The sequence below is a fragment of the Mercenaria mercenaria genome, chromosome 4 (assembly GCF_021730395.1).
Source record: "Mercenaria mercenaria strain notata chromosome 4, MADL_Memer_1, whole genome shotgun sequence".
Classification (NCBI taxonomy): domain Eukaryota; kingdom Metazoa; phylum Mollusca; class Bivalvia; order Venerida; family Veneridae; genus Mercenaria; species Mercenaria mercenaria.
Window position 1 is genome coordinate 40067523 of NC_069364.1, and position 18315 is coordinate 40085837.

The 18315-nt window shown below is 33.1% G+C and overlaps 1 protein-coding gene across 1 annotated transcript in view; it reads right to left on the reverse strand.

Moving 5' to 3' along the window:
* LOC123552825 (receptor-type tyrosine-protein phosphatase beta-like) overlaps positions 1-18315 on the reverse strand; it is a 107362-nt gene that overhangs the window by 39488 nt on the left and 49559 nt on the right. The window contains exons 27-32 of the mRNA XM_053542144.1: positions 7831-8109; positions 7175-7453; positions 6497-6751; positions 5772-6068; positions 3921-4129; positions 2113-2308 (exon numbers count right to left, since the gene is read on the reverse strand). Coding sequence (XP_053398119.1) covers positions 2113-2308; positions 3921-4129; positions 5772-6068; positions 6497-6751; positions 7175-7453; positions 7831-8109 — 1515 coding nt within the window. The remainder of the gene's footprint in view (positions 1-2112; positions 2309-3920; positions 4130-5771; positions 6069-6496; positions 6752-7174; positions 7454-7830; positions 8110-18315) is intronic.

Sequence of the window (18315 nt, forward strand, 5' to 3'; positions counted from 1 at the left end):
TTATTCAACTTGTTTGCAAAAGCTTTGAAATTCCCTTATTATCATGAATTGAATCTGAACAAATAGGGTACGTGTACCGACGTAATTTTATCAGCTCGATTTGGTCATGAATCTGAACTGAAAATAGATAACGTCGTATAATCTAAGTCACCAAGATAAGAAGATGTTGTGTGTATACACAAACATATTGTTGATAATATTCCTGGGATTCTATCATGTGTAAATTGTAGATTGTAATATGAACATGAACTCACAGTGATAATTACTGAAATGTTCAAAACAAAACTGGCCTCTATGACAGAAGTATGAATTAAAGTGGGAAACTGGGGGCTAATTTTGATCGCAAATGGATAAACGCATAAAACACTGAATAATTAAAATGTATTATCTCTATATAAATATCTTCCATCGTACTCTAAAATAATGTCATGAATAATTGAATTATAAAAACCCTAAACACCACCGTTACAGCACAACAAAAATGTAATTTACGCCTGTTCAGTGTAAGGCACATACAAAATACCGCTTGGTGATGATATTTCTTCTCATGAAAATTACAACAGTGTTAAAATCGTAAAAAAAAAATGTTTTCCTTCTTTAATGCAATATTATAGACCTTTTATCAGATCCGACTTATTAATAACTTTTATTCAACGGGTAAGCTTCCTAGTGTATAGCTCTTCCCCATGTAAAAACACGTTTCAAAATGAACTAAAATGTCTAATGGTTATAAAACCGCACAATCTCCATATCTGACTGAAAGTTCGGGTTGGAGTTATTTTCGGTTCACAGGGGTTTTGTCAGTGGAAAAGTTTTAACATTAGACTATACTAGTGGTTTGTTGATTACCTCGAAAGTTTTGATAAATTTAAAATGCAAATCCAATATTCTGTCAACATTAAACATTGCATTTGTTTGCACATATATATACTATCTAGTAAGAACACAGTCAACTTATCATGATAAAAGGCAAGCTTCAAAAGTCAGATGATCCCAGGTTTTGTCAGGTATTCAGGGTTATATTTGTATTCATATGCTTGGTCTTAAAAGGTTGTTCCGATTATGGAATAGTTGGGATCCGATTTACAGGCGTATTTTACTATAAAAAGAGGAAGCAAATTATCTTTAACAGAGTTTTCCATCTTACTTTACTTTCGGTTTTGAAGTGATTCAGTGTACACATTTTTTAAATTTATTTTGTTCTTCAACTCTTTCATAAACATTCATTTTACCTATTTACCTTTTTTCTACAAACTAAAAATATACATTTAATATGAATGTTGTTAATTTATTTAGATTCCTTTAAGACTGCCTGGACATAAGAGATTGCGCAAACACGCACTTGTCTGATAGAAGTTCTGCTTCTTATACTCATCCAGTGCGTCAAAATATCCAAAGAATGATTTTCTTTAGACAATAATACGACAGCATTTTCTTATTGTTTTTTTTTCTGCATGATATACAGCAATTTATGCTCTTCTTGAATGTTTAAGTTGAAATTTCATGTTCTGTATGGCGAAAGATTATGTATGGTACAGCTATCTGTAACACCTTACCTGTATCAATCGTGTACATACTTTCAACGTATTGCCATGTAGTTACTTATTTCATAAATTTCATTAAATTTTTCCTCGGGCTTTTTTCAAACTTATAAGCGTGCTTTTCTATTTACATACACGTTTTATCTTTTTGAAGACATTACAAGACTTTTCCTGGATTTCTTTGAACACATGTCATACGTAACAAGAACTGTTTTGATAGAAGTAAATTTCATCAAACTTTAGATAAAATCAACGGGGTCATTATTAAATTCAAGTGATTATAATACTTTTCACCTAATGATAAATTCTGACAAACCAGTATACACCTTTTTAAGACAATATCTAAGACCTGTTAACACGATGTTTGTATCAATTTTTAGGACATGCTAAACTTATTCGCATTTTCTTTTGTTGATACCGCAATTGAAATAAAGTTAATTACAGAGAATTAAGCGTAATTCACATATTTGTATCCACACTTTTCTCAGAATCTTGCGTGTCAAAGCGTGTCACTTTTATTGGATGACACATTAAAAAGGAGTAAATTTTGCTTTGACTTTTAAGAACTTACCACCAGTTTTGGTCTTTAGTTGCTGCCATGTGTATGTTCCCCAACATTTGGTATACGCCCGAACTGTAACATTGTAATATCTGTACGGGTGCAAGTCTTCCACCTTTTGTTCAAACGGTATGCTTCCATCTGTTATTGTCATGATTTTATTCTGGTGAGTGCCTTGACACCAAGTAGGTTCTGTAAATCCAACTTCCTATACCAAAGTAAAAATCAGTTTTAAATCATTTCATGATACAATGAGTAGCATTCGCAATGAAGCAGAAAACACTATGGGATATCATCCTATTGGGTATTTATTAAATTACACATGTAATCAGTGTACATCGGTATTTACAACAAAAGGAAAAACTTGAAAGAAAATTATTGCATTGTCCTGGTATATATAACATTTCAACTCGACATGAGAGATACTGATAATATTCATATCATATATTTCACACTCACGCAACACCTGCGATTAGAATGTTCAGTACGATCCGATAAATTTATTATTTATCAACGCAAACATAATCAATCAATGAAAAAACGTGTGTCACACTGGTGCACCCACTTCCTTTCACTGTACATGCTTTCATGACTCTAGGTAATTCTTTAAAGATATATGAAACACAAAATTTTATGCACTTTATGCATATTTCTAACTTAGTCAAAGATCATAACTCTGGTTTGGTGGAGTGAAATCCCAAAGAGAACATCATGTGCACAACTTCACATGCTATATAACAATCCTCTAATGTTTTTTTTTACTCTAAGTTAAATTCTTTTTATATATATGCGATACTAATATGTGTGCCCTTTTATGCATATTTTTACTTAGTCAAGGGCAATAATTCTTGTCTGGCTAAGTGAAATCTCAGACAAAACACCAGACGCTCAATAATATTCCTATAACGTTTCATAATCCACGGTCAATTCCTTAAGAGATACAAACCTTTAGGCCCTTTTTATGCATACTTTTGCCCAAGTGAAGGGTCATTACTCTGGTCTGGTAGTGTGAAATCCAAATAAAAACACCAGGTTAAGAACTGAACAGGCTGAATTACAAATCTGTGAGGTTTAATTACTCTAGGTCAAATACTTTTTGATATATGCACGACACATATTCGGACAAAAGTATGGAGAAGGGTTAATCTATGTGTCCCCGCCCCCATTATTTTAAGCGTGGAGGTACAAAAAGATACAACCAGTAAACCTATATTCAAACATTGTATAGCTGAACCTATATGCTAACACAACACTAGAGGGTTTGGTAGTTATCTTTCTTTATTGATTTTGCCATGTTCTTAATAATTTCAAGAAATTACAAATGTCCTATAGACAAGTTTTATTCCTTATAAAAAAGGGAATACCATTAGTAAAATAATGTTGTTTGTTTCTGTTTGTTTAATGGCTGTGTTTGGGATGCTCTGTGCTTCCGGGATAACTACCCTTATCTGTTAATTTTTAGTAAAATAAGATTAACTATGGGATGAAAAATTAAATGTTCATCTTAGATATGACACGGCGTTTTGTGTTTCTTAGATACATATGTGTAATTTTGAAACTATTTAAAACTGAGTAAGTTGTTAAATTGATAAAATAATATGATGACATAGCTTCTTTGAAATTTTTATGTAAAGTTAAAACAAAGTTTTTTCTTTTTTTAAAAAAAGCAGCGTCTTTTTAATTTCAAAAATGTAACGTCAACACTTTTTGAGAAATTGGAGAAATAACCAGTGTTGCACAAGAACTGGTGGAAAGTGTCATTATGACATAATTCACGGGAGGCTGTATCCCGTATGATGTTGCCTGTGTTATTTTGTTACCTGGCATTCGTAGTTATCGACATCTTTGCACGCATCATGTTTGCATAAATATGTATACTTTGCTTTCAGGCAGTGCACAGGCATGAACGTATCAACAACAAGAAATTGGTACTTCCGCACGATTCCATTAGGATTTAAAGGTTTACTCCAGCACACAGTTAATGTTCTTTTATCAGTCTTTGTGTCTGATATTTCGACATCTTCTGGCGCTGAAATTTAACAATGGCAAACTAAAGTAATTATATCAGGAAGTGATCATTTCCTTTAAATTAATTTTGCAAAACTTCAAGAAACGACGTTACTGTTCTAAATGTTTCTGTAACAGCAAGAAATAAGACATCATATTTCCAAATGTACCTAGAAAAATGTTTATCTGTAAGTTGCCTGCGAATTAAATGTGTAACAGAAGAGAAAATAAAAACTTATATGACAAAAGCAAATATTGAAATGTTTTATATATATATAATTATATTTGTTGTTTGATAACTTTCTTCTCCTCAAGGAATTATCAGTTTGCAACTTGGTTTCAAGGCCAAATTTAAAAGTGAATTTAAAATCCCTGTTTGAAAGGGTTATAGTGGTAATAAATAATACCACCTGAATGTATTAATTAGGATCACTACTCAATGTACTTTTTATGTTCAACTTTATATCTTTATTAAGAAAGAGATGTTGTTCTTGTGCTTTTCAATATTTTTAGTTTTCATTTATAAAGGTTTCGCGCTACATGGAATTCCCTTTATTAAATTGTTACTTTTATTGTTCTTAATAAAATGTTACAAGGCCTGCAAAATTAAGCACAATGAGTTTATTTCATCTCTTTGACTGGCAGGGTTATGGTTCTTTTGCACTTCATTTCCGTTCATGATCATCTGTCACTGCGAATACTCATACTAAACCCCTTCAGATGAGTCAAAAATACTGCCTTTAATTTACAGAAAACAAATAAGTACAAAAAATGGAGATAACCTTTCTATTGTTCATGGCAAATTTTTTACCATTGCGTATTTCTATTCCTCTTAATAGCGTGTATTAACTTAAAAAGTAACTTTAAAACCTCTTGGACACCAAAACATGTGAAAAATTATGTACAATTTGAAAAGGAGACAATTTTGTACAAAATGAGTTATGGGACTTGTTATGTTTAATCATATTTCACTGTGTAAATTCACATTCCATTCCCATGAGTTGAATCAAAGTAATAAGCATATATTTTAAAATTTGACAATAGTACAGAGAAATACCTTTATCATCGTTTTGGGCAGACTATTGGTTATAATGCCGTTCAATTCCTTTTAGAGACATGAACTTTACCAAGTTACATTAAAGTCCCTTTAATTCAATACAATCAGAAGCTTATCGGACATGTTTTGTCGACTTGCTTATGAGCCTGCATGTTTATGTATAGTTGCAATGAAGTTTATCTATTGGTTTAATAGCTGTTGAAGGAAAATAAATTATTTTGTCGCATGTTCTTAGTGCAATAGCCACATTTGAAAATCAAGAGGGGAAAATACACAAACAAAAATCATAAAAAGGTCAATTACTTTCATTTTAAACCTTTTCACAATTGAACAAACAATTTCATCTATTAGTCAATGTCCTCCTAGTTTATCGTAAGGATCTGTATAAAAATACAGGAAATATATTGTTTTAATGATGATCATATTTTTGTTTATCCATGTGGACGAAACAAAAAATACAAATGTAACTGACTACACCAAGCAATCTTATTAAGCGTATGATACGACTTATTAACACCAATGTTTGATAAAGGTAAGTATAACTGCAATAATTGTTATGTATGTTTAGTAAAAGATAAAACAAAATTTACATTATATTATAAATTACCTGTTTCTTTTGAAGTCGCATTAAGCTGAAGTGGAAACGGTTTGCCGACCTGATCTCCAATATTAGTTGTAATACTGACACTACAGTTCGTTCCGGGACCTAGATTTTTTGCGGTTGAGCACAATGCCGTCTCTGTATAAGTTTGGTTTTCCTTTAGTGTTGCGTTTACATTTGGGCTTTTACAAACAAAGTTGACAGTGTATTTAGCTGCATCTCCTTCTGTAGGCTGTAACCATTCAATCTTTATAGAGTCGTTAGTCGTCTCGGCAATAAATACATTCGCAACTGCTGCTGGACCTGCAACAAAGTCCTTAACGATATAATATGTAATGAAGATGATACAAGAAACTTGGTTCCAAATATATTAAAGTTAATTTGAAATTACTGCAGTGAATGCTTAATTATAAGCATGCATGAACAAACTCCTTTTACGTGTTAGACAACAGTTATGAATAACAAAGTGGAATGTATAGTTTCACTACAGAACTGCTTAAATAGACAGCAGACAAAAGGTGTCGTATCCCTTTTCGTATTTTATCGTTATTATAAATTATTCAAGGTACTACATTTTAGAATATAAACAAAAATTAGATTTTCACAATTTCATTCAAGGTCAAGTGTCAAAGATTATCAGTATTTGCCTCTTAATCAAACATAATATTTCGAATATTAATAACAAAATAAAGTATAAAATGCACTTAATTTTCGTTTTAGTTTATACTCACGTGTAAATGTTGTTATTGCAGAAAACCCGCCACTCTTAATTCCAGTTAGAATTGTGTAAACCTCAAAAGTGTATCGAGTGCCTGGCGTTAGTTCCGATAATACTGCTCTCTCTTCAGTGCGATTCAATATTCTCTCAGTTTTATTGTTGTACTGAATTTTGTAATAGTCGAATATTAAGTCATTGTTTCCAGAAAGATTTATTGTAACACTTTTAAAATCAACCGTGCCTCTAACTGCAGTGGACCTTTCAGGAGCTGAAATTATACCATAATTCTTGCAGACCAAAATAATTACACAAAATATTATAATAAAAATGAAATTTAATTCTTTTGTTTGTAATTTTTTGTGCTTTCTCATGAAATTTATAGTCGTTTTTCAAAATGTTTATAAGTCTATTTATTTTTCATACAAACGATGCTGTATTACAAAAAGATAGATCCAAATATAGCAACACATCAGTAGTAAATGTTTCAATTATAAATGGTCATATTCAAAACCAGATTTTATTTAAATAAATATTACATGTATGTAACTATATAATAATATTTACATTAGAAGTTATATACTGTTATTTATCTTGATATTATTTTCGCTCTTCAAAAAATATAAACAGAATGAACTGTACTATTGCTATAAAGTAAATGAAGTCATTTTAAAACAAATGGAAAACTACAAACCTGAGTACGAAGTCCCTGTCCCTGGGTTTTTACTTTTCAATACATTCTTGCTTGTATTTTTTACAGCATACACTTCTATTTTGTAAAATGTTGCTGCTGTAAGATTGTGAATTGTCTTCTTCAGGATTCCCTTGGTCTGAGTTTCAGAGAAACACGAAACATTGCAAATTGTGAATTGGAAATAATCGTACATATCATCCCAAACTCCATATTGGACTGTAAAATTAGTTGTATGCACCATCTGTTTTGGAATATCAATAAAATGAAGGTCACTTGGTCCTGTAAGAAAATAGAGGTGCACCTTCAAAAAATAGGTAGTAAGTCATAAAGGCATATTTTTAATTGTACATTACAGAAGCGACATTTAACACAGTTATATTGTGGACGCTCTGTTGTGCGTTGGAAAATCTATAGGGAAAAATAAGGTGCCAAAGTTAGTACATGTTTTATTTACTAATTCAATTAAGCACCATTTGTTTGAATAACGTTCAGGATATCGGCGTAGCGGAGGAGCAGAATGCAACTATATAACTTATTTGAAAAGATTTGACAATTTGACAGTCAAAATTGCACAGACAGGAAGTACCAAATTTGTTTTACTTGCAATTTTAAATTTGCTTTTTATACAAGAAAAGTATAATAACATGAAAACATACTTGTAACTGCATTTAATGTCCTGTTGCTGCTATTGAATCCCGGAACACTCGTTTGCACAAAAATACTATATTCTGTTCCAGGCTGTAAGTTATCAACTGGAACTGAAGACACATTTTTAAGCACCATCTTGGTCTTAGATATTTGTTCATCCGTTGATGTATCGAAGATTCGCAAAATCCAATGTGTGAAATGTGAACTTGGACCTTCATAAATTACAATGAAACTGTTGTTGCTGATGTCTCCCTCCGGAATGGTAATTCTCTTTGGAGGAAGTGGTACTGAAAAAAAAACGTTAACAATGACTGTAGCGCAAAAATATATCAGACACATTAGCGGTGATGTATTTTTTGAAAAGTTTCAAATAGTCCTCTTGAAATAGATGAATTTTAAAATCAGACATTGTAAATGAATTTTCATATTTAATTCATTCATTCAATTTTATAAATAAAATTTTGAAAAGGGTATGCATTTGTTTCAAATATTTCGCGAATCTCCTTTTCAAACTGCAATATATTTGAAACTAGAAACTTGGCAATGACACGAAACCAGTTGACAAAACATCCTTCGGTCTCAGCAGAGTTTGAGATTGAATTTTCGAAAGCAAATCTTAATTTAATTCCATTTGAGACTGACCATCAATACTGAATAGTCATTTGAAAATAGTCAGTAAATTAACATTGAGTTTTAAACTTTCAATTCAGATATAAATGTCAAATATATATCAAACTCATCTGAATGTAAGGCCAGGTTTTTGAACATTTGACGGACCGGAGATAGTTCTTATTTCATGTGAATATAATATTCAATGGAACTGGCAACAACAATTTCATGGCTGTAATATGTAGAGAAATTATATTAGATAAATGTAGTTTACATTACGCATGTTCAATCAACATTTAAGGAGGACTGTTGTAAAGTAAAGGAAATTGTACAGCCTAAATGCGAAACGACGACTATCACACTACCAAAGGACAGAATAAGTCATCCCAGACTTACGTTATTAGCGGGTAACAGTTAATGTAATTGTATTGACAGTGGCATTCACAATGACTTTAGCAGCTGCAAATACAGTGCTAAACTAAGTATAAAAATAACTTCGTATGTTTGAAATTTGGTCAGAAAACGTGATTCCTAACTTAAAGTTCTTACCCTGAAACCCAATCTCGAAGAAGAGCCATCCCTATAGGGGATTGATATCCCTAAGACACCGCTTTGATACTTTGAAAGTAAAATCTTAAAATAGCTGACCTTCAAACGTATCCTGACCTAATTACCTGGGTTGTGCACTCTGCTTGTCGTTTTGGTGAGGTTAACAATGGATGCTTGCTTTATGAAAATCCACCCAGCTGTTAAGAAGATATGGAGCAGACACGAATTTAAGCTATTTGATCCTTGACCTCTAAGTGTGACCTTGACCTTGTACCTAAGGATCAGGGTTATCCACTCTTGATGAGGTTACAATCTGACGCTAATTTATGAAATTTCCAGTGTTTTAGAAGTTATGGAGTAGACATGATTGATCTTTGAACTTTTAGTGGGTCATTGACCTTGAACGTCGTCTTGTTGAGGTAACCAATTAACGCTAGTTTATGAATATCTTCGAGGAAGTTTAGAAGAAATGGATCGGATTCTAATTTTAAGCTACTTGACTTTTGACCTTGGACCTAGTGATCTGTGAAATGCCTTCTCCGTGTCGTCTTGATGTAGTTAACAACTGATGCTAGTTTTACGAAAATCTTCTGAGCGGTTTAGAAGATATGGAGTAAAAACAAAGTTAAGCTAAGTGACTTTTGACCTCCCAGTGTTACTTTTACTTTGGACCTAGTGTCTGAGCTGTGCTCTTTGCACTTTCCTTCATGAGGATATTTCAAATCAAAGTAATTGGATGGGGTTGATTTTGTATTCTTTGAACCAGCGACCTTGAACGCCAGCAGCTCTCGATACCATACCGGGTTCAAGCCCCGAACTGACTGCACATTTTTCTCACCCTGTGACTTTTAGCGCTGTACGTTTGCCGTGACATGTTTGCTTAGTCAGTCTTACGATGCATGCAACATCACGTACCTCCGGATGACGAATTTCCAAATGGCGGCGGTGTATGTCACGGAAATGACTATAGTCTAGAGACATACCCTAACCCATCTTCACATAAAGGAAACAATCTGTGTATAGAGTGAAATTGTTGAGTGAACACCGTTTGTCAACCCTAATCCTGTCTATGTCATATCAATGCAATGGAAAAGTAAGCTATCTATGTTAAATGCTGTGCAGAATAACACAGCCATGCACGTAACAGTTCTGAAATTGTTTTCTTTGAATTTCTTATATTTCTATGTACTTTTTCCACACTACGACGCATACATTTGAATAGCAGAGGTTGTCCTTTTTCCTGCATATTTTACCTTGTGAAATGTTGTGGGTTTTGACTATTTCAAAAAAAAATCTTCTGCTTGTTGACAAATTTCATCACAAAAAATGTCCCACTTTCCTCAGGGCATTAACTAATTTGATCTTTACATAATTCTTTTTCGGACTGCTGACAGTAGTAATTATGCACGTATTTTCATGACTAGAGAGCACTAGGTCAATAGTCACCTGAGCCTACAATAAAGTCTTAGCGGATTTGTCTCCATTTGTTTTCCAAATATTTTACCCAAGATCATTTTTTCAGCTCAAATATCTCTTTTTCAGATATTTTAACTATCTTTTCAGATTATGTACTTTGAGTTAACTACACATATATCTAAAATATGTACAACGTAGTGCCTACTTGAAGTTTGTGTTTTTAGTTCCAATGCCTGAATAGTGACGTAAGGGGAGAATACGTATAAGGCAGCCGGTTAGCTAAATCGGTAGAACACTCGCCCTGTAAGTGAGGGGCCCAGGACGAACTGCATATTTTTTTCTCACCCTTTAACACAAACAGATTGATTGACGAACGGGTAGACAAGTGGAGGGCAAACCACCGATTTTTATACAGGTTTTTAAAGAAAACCTGGTGAATAAAGCAAGGGTGACCATAAAAATAATGCATTGATAAAGAGGCAGGTGGGAGAACAAACGGACGTGCATATATCCCTTATCGCCTTTAAAACTGTCATGTACTTTTTAACTTATCTCAGGATACATTTTTCATATTTTCAACTACATGTTGCCATAGCAACTAAACTCTTTTAAATTAAGAAATCATAGAGGGAAGTACATATTGTCTATATATAATGCGCAAAATGCCCTCTATGTGTATAATAAGTGTTTGATGTAAAATTTCTTTTACTTCAAAAGTTATCGTATGTTCCACATTTTGCGGAAGAACTGGCAGAATGATAGACAAACAGATGAACAAACTGACGTACAGACCGACGAAAAGTAAACCACTGGTTTTAATCGGTAATGGACTAAATTCAGGGTTTTCCAAAAAAAAAAAAATGTTTTTGGCTGAAAATATTATCCTATTGCAAAATTCATAATGTCCTATGAACTGTTGAAATATCGTTTATATGCAAAGCTTTAAACTGTGACAACGACGAAGATGTAGAAAATGGACGATTCTATATTATTTTTTTTAAATGACAGACGATTTACGCCTGGGACATTATTTACTTTATTGATTACCTTTTACTTAGGATCAGAATCGACATATTACATAGTGATAATATGGTTCATCGTGTAAATAATGGAACGCCTCATCTGTTTTTTGATGTCTACTGTATGATTATTTTATCCTGTGCTATCTTCATTGGCACCAACCCATGTGTTGGCCCAGTGTGCCTAACTTTGAACAGGACCCATCGACGTAACCATCAGACGTTGAACGTTTGACAAATAAATGCAGAATCTTTCTGTATAAAGCAGGTGTTAAACTCTGGTTCCTGATCTTAATATTCGACTTAAATAATATATAAAAAGACACTGTTACTCCTGTTTGATTCCATATCAAGAGATGAACACAATACTGTAATGACTTTGAAATTTAAAACTGAATGCAAAAATACTATAATAAACCCAGCACAGGCAAAGAATGAAACTTACCGAATAATGCAATAAAGAAAACATATTATCATAGACTTTACCACATAATATGTAAATGAATGTTCATCAAGTAAATTTACTATAAAAATAAAAATAATGCAATAAAGAATGCAAATGATGTCATCAGCTATGTACATGCTGTAACAAAGAAGTATAATACCTTAACCAGTAGAAACTCCGAAAACCGGACAAAGTCAAAAGTCCCGTTTTCAGAGGATTCCGGTTTTCAGAGGATTTTGCACAAATTTCAGAGAGGATTTATATATGTATATATTCTTATTTATTTCATTTGACTTATCATGTTCAATGTCTTTTAGTTTTTTTCTTTCCCCAAATCTGCATTGAATGTCTCTGTTATATATTAAAACTGAATTATTTCTAATAGAAAAACATCACTTAAAATGATACTTAATAATAAAAATAATGTTTTGCTTATTGTGGCGATATAAATAGTCTAGCTCCTATAAATCATGGAACATGCATTATGTGAATAGTTTTATATTTAATCATTAATACCAATGCTAAAAATAGTTAATAAGAATAAGATTCTTTTTCAATCTCAACAAAAATGTAATTTTATGAAAAATCACCTGTACATCAATAGATCAATTAACTTCTCCCTATAAGATTAAAATGTTTTGCACTTTATAAGCTTATATTTTATAACTAATATACAAAATAAAAAAACACACAGATAAATGTTTTTCACACCTACTTAGGTAACTTTTATGATTGTTAGTTGGTAAAAAAAAAATGTCACCTGCTTGAGATCATGTTTTTAAAATCAATTCAAAGTGATAATACACATAAGTTTTGACACTTACTGTCCGGTTTTCAAAGGATTTTTATAATATAATATTCCTTTGTGGCCATGAAAAACCGTCCGGTTTTCAGAATTCAGAGTTTCCGGTATTCAGAGTGCTTTTTAAATTGAACTTATAAGAGAAAAACTTGGGACTTTGAAAATCGTCCGATTTTCAGAGGATTCCGGTTTTTGGAGGGTCCGGTTTTCGGATACCATGAAGATACCGTCAGGTTAATGACGGCTAAGAAATAAGGAACCAGCCTACTCCTTTTTCAAATTAAAGTAAGGTACTAATTCTTTATTCCCTTTAAGGCGAATACTTTGTAAAACCAATGGGAAAGAAATCCTTACTCTCGGTAAAAAAATTGTTTCACAGCATAAACGAACATGATAAATCATAACACGAACAAGTAAGGTCGAACAACCGAAAAAAAAAGGAATAAGGAACCGGTTACCTATTCCTTTTTCAAAAGTTGAATAAGGAATTTTAAAAATCTGAAAATAAAAACAATTTAAATGTCATGAAAAACTCTTTAAAACAAGCTAAAGTAATAGTTTTTGAAAAGCCAAAGATGTTTTTCTAGAGGCTGAAAGTGTAGGCTCGTGAGTATAAAAACAAAGTTCGAAAATTCAAAATGTAGATACTAAACATTTAGAAGCCGTTGAACAGATCTATACAAGACTAACAAATGGGAAATTGGTGAAAATGTGTCATTTATAAAAAAATAAATGATAAAAATCGTAAAGTCGAATAAGGAATAAGGAACTGGTTCCCTCATCCTTTTGCAAAAGTCGAATAAGGAATAGAACATAAAGAAATGAATATACTTAAAATGCAATAAAATCTTCTAAAAAGTAGATATACATTACCGTCATGAGATGTTTTAACTGTGTAAACGGTATTTTTCACAGATATTAGTGAGCGTGCCTCAGAATGGTGGTATAAAATTCGAAAAAGTAACTAGACTTAACTGAACTAGTTCCCTATTCTTTTTTCAATTGTCGAATAGAGAATTTAACACATAAGAAACGAAAATAACTGAAATGCAAATAAAAATATATCTTCTAAAAAAGAAGATATACATTACAATCCTGAAATGATGTAAGTGGTATTTTCCACGGGTACTAGAGGGTTTGCCTAAAGTAACGATACAAAGTTCAAATAAGAAACTGGACTTACATTAGTCGAAATTGTCCAATAAGGAATAAGGACCGGTTTCCTATTTCGTTTTCAAATTTTGAATGAAAAGATCACATAAAACATGAAAATGATGGAAATGCGATGAAATCTTTTCAAAAACTTAGGTATACATTGCCGTCATAAAATGTTTTAGATTATGTAAGCGATATTTTCAACGAATATATGACAGTATGGTATAAGGTTCAAATAAGGAACAGAACCCAAAAAATGAAAATAGTACAGATGCACTAGAATCTTTTTCAAAAAGTAGGCTTACATTACTCTCAAAAAATGTTTTAACTATGTAAGCAGCGTTTTAAGCGCGTATGCTTCAAAACAGAGGTACACAGTTTGAATAAGGAACTGTAATGGTATCGGCTGACAATGTAAAATAATAACCTCGCAGGTAATGGGACCTGTGTCATTTTTGACGCAACTATCAGAGCATCTCTTGACAATTGAAGGTTTTGATGACCAATCGCCGACGATTTCGTCGGTATAAGCGGAAAAGAGAAAAGCGTGGTCGGCCAAAAGCGCCTTCCCGCTATATTACGGGGAAACTGTCTATTAACCAAACTATTAAATTGACTAGTAGCAGCTACAGACAGACATATATAGTAATTCATAATTAAATGAAGGTGTCGCGTATGCCGATTATTACTTACTGTAAGTGTTCTGGCTTCGAACTAACTGTCTATAACCTCAATACGCTGCCTTAAACTTTGAAACCAACAGTGTTTCGTCTCGGACATTTGCTTCGAACCTTGTCACAAACACTACCAAAGTTCAACACAATAACCTTAAAATATCAGCTTCAAGTCTGACCTCGACTTAAGTATACTTAACTCTGGTATCTAGAGAACCCAGCAAACATGAGTCGAAATCGTAAATATAAGGGAGCATCGCATATAATACAGAACGCCATTCTAGCACCGGCTTAAGTAGAATTCTAATATAGTGGAATGGATTCAATAATTCCAAAGGACCAAGGACCAGAAAATAGAACAATGCTGAATCCAATTCCGGAGAGAACTTTTACACCCGTTTCACTGCTATAAAAATTCACTATGCCTCCGCACATTTTGTATCAGATGACGGTTCCTGCTCTATTCAAGCTAAAGGAGAAAAAGATCAACTTTACGACAAGGTTTTATTAGCTCAACTGTCACGTATGACAAGGTGAGCTTATGTGATCGTCCTTTGTCCTTTGTCCGTCGACCGTCGTCGGTCCACAATTTATTGTGAACACAATAGAGACTAGATTTTGCAATCGATTTTAATCAAAGTCGCACTCAACCTGTATTTGCATAATATTTCGGTTCAAAAAAACCAAAGACAAATATCAAACAGGGAATGCCACGTACCAAAATCGCAGCCTCCCCAAAACGAAACCTACAGCACGCAGACGTGCACACCACAAACACACACACATACACACACACACACACACACACACACACACACACACACACAAAGCCAACACACGAGGACAAAACGAACAAAGGAACACAGTGGGGCACCGCCTTTAAACGGTCAGTGGCAAAAACACCACTGGGGAGCTTCAAGTCCCAAACTCGCCAGATCTCAACCTTGGTTCCAGAGTTACAGATCAGCTCACGCGGAAAACCCACTTTCCGTTTTTCCTCGAAGGAAAAATCTCGTATAGCGAGGAATTCCTCCGAGTATTGCCTAATTCTGACTCGGAGTACCGACTGTTATAGTTTTATTACTTTAGCGGAATTTCGTCGAGTCACTCCGAGAAATTACTTGACGGAACTCCGAGTCGAAATTATACAGGTAACACTATAATGATTTCCGGTATTTTATGGCCACTCCGCGCGACTCCGAGTCTGTAATAAACAATAAATCTGTCATTTCGAGTGCCGCGAGATGATTTGACGAAACTTCGAGGCAGTATTTCCTTACTTGGACGGATTATTTTTTTTTATATAATTAGCTTGTTCTTTTAATTGTATGACATTGGTGTGAAATTTGATATTGAAATAGTTTCTGACCATGCGAATTAGATTAAGAAGTACATTTATGTATAATAAACTAAATTATTAATCATACGAAATTAAACAAACTTTTATATCACGGCCGTTAAAGGAAAGTGATTTGTTAAATTTTAAATAATTTCTGACTTTGCGAATTAAATTTAGGAAAAAAGCCGTGTAATATTTTATGCACTAAATTAAGAATAATTTATAACTAGATGAACTTTGAAATAACACCCGCTAAAAGTAAATTGTTTAGTAAGATATTGAAATATATGCGAATTAGATTTAGAAGTAAATTTATGTAGAACGGACTAATTATTAATCATATATAATTAAACAAACTTCCAAATGACCGCCGTTAAAGGAAACTGCTTCGTTAAATTTTGATATAGGAACAATTTCTGATTTTGCGAATTTAATTTAGAAATAAAGTCATAAAAATGCACTAAATTACTAAATTATGAATATTTTATAACTAGATAAACTTTAAAAATACACCCACTAGAAAAGTAAATTGTAAAGTATTAAGAATTATATATTAAAAACTAAACAAACTTTCAAATAACTGCCGTTAAAGAATAGTGATTTGTTAAATATTATGTTGAAATAGTTTCTGACAGTGCAAATTAAATTTAGAAATAAACTGATGTAAAATGGAAAAAATTAGAAACCATATAAAACTAGATAAACGTTAAGATAATGGCCGTTGAAGAAAAGTGACTTTTATAAATTAATAAAAATTAAAGGAGAAATGATTTATTTTATTTATTTTGAAGGAATTATAAATGGGATAAGAAATACTACTGCCGTATCCACTTAAAAAGTGATAAAATATCACAAATAAACAGAAAAATTTGGTTTATTTTAAAGTAAGATAAAAATACTACAGTATTATTTTTATTTACAAATACTGTGTTATTTCGCGTATCACTATGTAAAATATAATCACCCTGCTCCGAGTAATCTGAAATCTGTCCTCGAAGTTACTCGAAGGCCTATTTAAATTTGTATAGGTAATTATTTATTCGTCTCGGAGTCACTCGAAGGAATTCTTCAGGTGACTCGGAAACAAAAGAAAGCAATATAGGTGTGTATTCCGCTAATTGGATTTCATCTCGAGTCACTTCGAGGATTTCCTTCGAGTGACTTCGCATAAATCCTCGGAGTCAGATAGCGAAATTCCTTGACGGAAAATGGCTGACTCGAAGAAACTTCGAGTCGGAGCCTTGGTACTCGTTTTGGCCATCCTCCGAGGATCGATTAGAATGGGTTTTCCGCGTGAGCTGATCTGTATAGCCCCTTAAGGGGCTAAATTTTGCTATTTTGACTTGTGTACCCGAAAAGGTCCACATTTTGCAATAGATTTTAACCAAACTTGCATACATTTTGTTTTGGCAAAACATCTTGGTTCCTTTCAAAAACTGGCCAGACCCTATCATGGGTTCAAGAGTTATGGCGCCTTAAAGGGCTTTTGCCGCCATATAGAGACTTCATTTATGGTTTGATTTTACACAAACTTGCCAAATATCTTTAACAGCAATAGATATTGTATTCCATGATGAACCCGTCAGATCCAATCATAGGTTCCGGAGTTATGGCCCCTGACTGACCCCTGAAAGAGCCCAAATTTGTTAATTTTTACCTAGTGAACATGGTAGAAGTGACATTTCACATTCGCTTTTAACCACATTTAAAAAAGAATTAAATCACAATAAGATCTAGGTTCCTTTTGAAAACCGGCTGGATTCCATCATGGATTCTAGAGATATTGCCCTGAAATGGGCAAAATTTTCTATTTTGACGGTTTCAGCCATATACAGGTTTCATTTATGCTTTGATTTGCAAAGAATATTTACCTTGATGATCTCTAAGCCAGCTTAGAAACTGGGTCATGTGGCGTCAATAATTAGGTCACCCGGTCAAATCAAAAGAAAAGCTTGTTATCACCCAAGAGGCCACATGTATGACCCTATATTAATGAAACATGGTCAGAATGTTCATCTTGATAATTCATATGCCAAATTCAAAACGGGGTTAAAGGGATCAAAAACTAGGTCACCTGGTCTTATCTTCATGAAACTTGGTCAAATTGTTTACCTTGATGACTCCTGTGCCAAGTTTGAAACTGGGTTATGTCGGGTTAAAAACTAGGTCACCATGTCAAATTAAAGGAAAAGCTTGTTAATACCATAAAGACCACATTTATGAACTTATCTTCATGAAACCTCGTTAGAAGGTTTATCTTTAATAATTCCTATGCCAAGTTCAAAACTGGGTCATACGGGATTTAAACTGGGTCATGTAGGGTCAAAAACTAGGTCACCCACTCAAGTCATAGGAAAAGCTTATTGTCACTCTAGAGGCCATATTTATGATCCTATCTTCATAAAACTTTGAAAGAATGTTTATCTTGATGATTCCTACGCCAAGTTTGAAACTGAATCAAATGGGAACATAAACTAGGCAACCA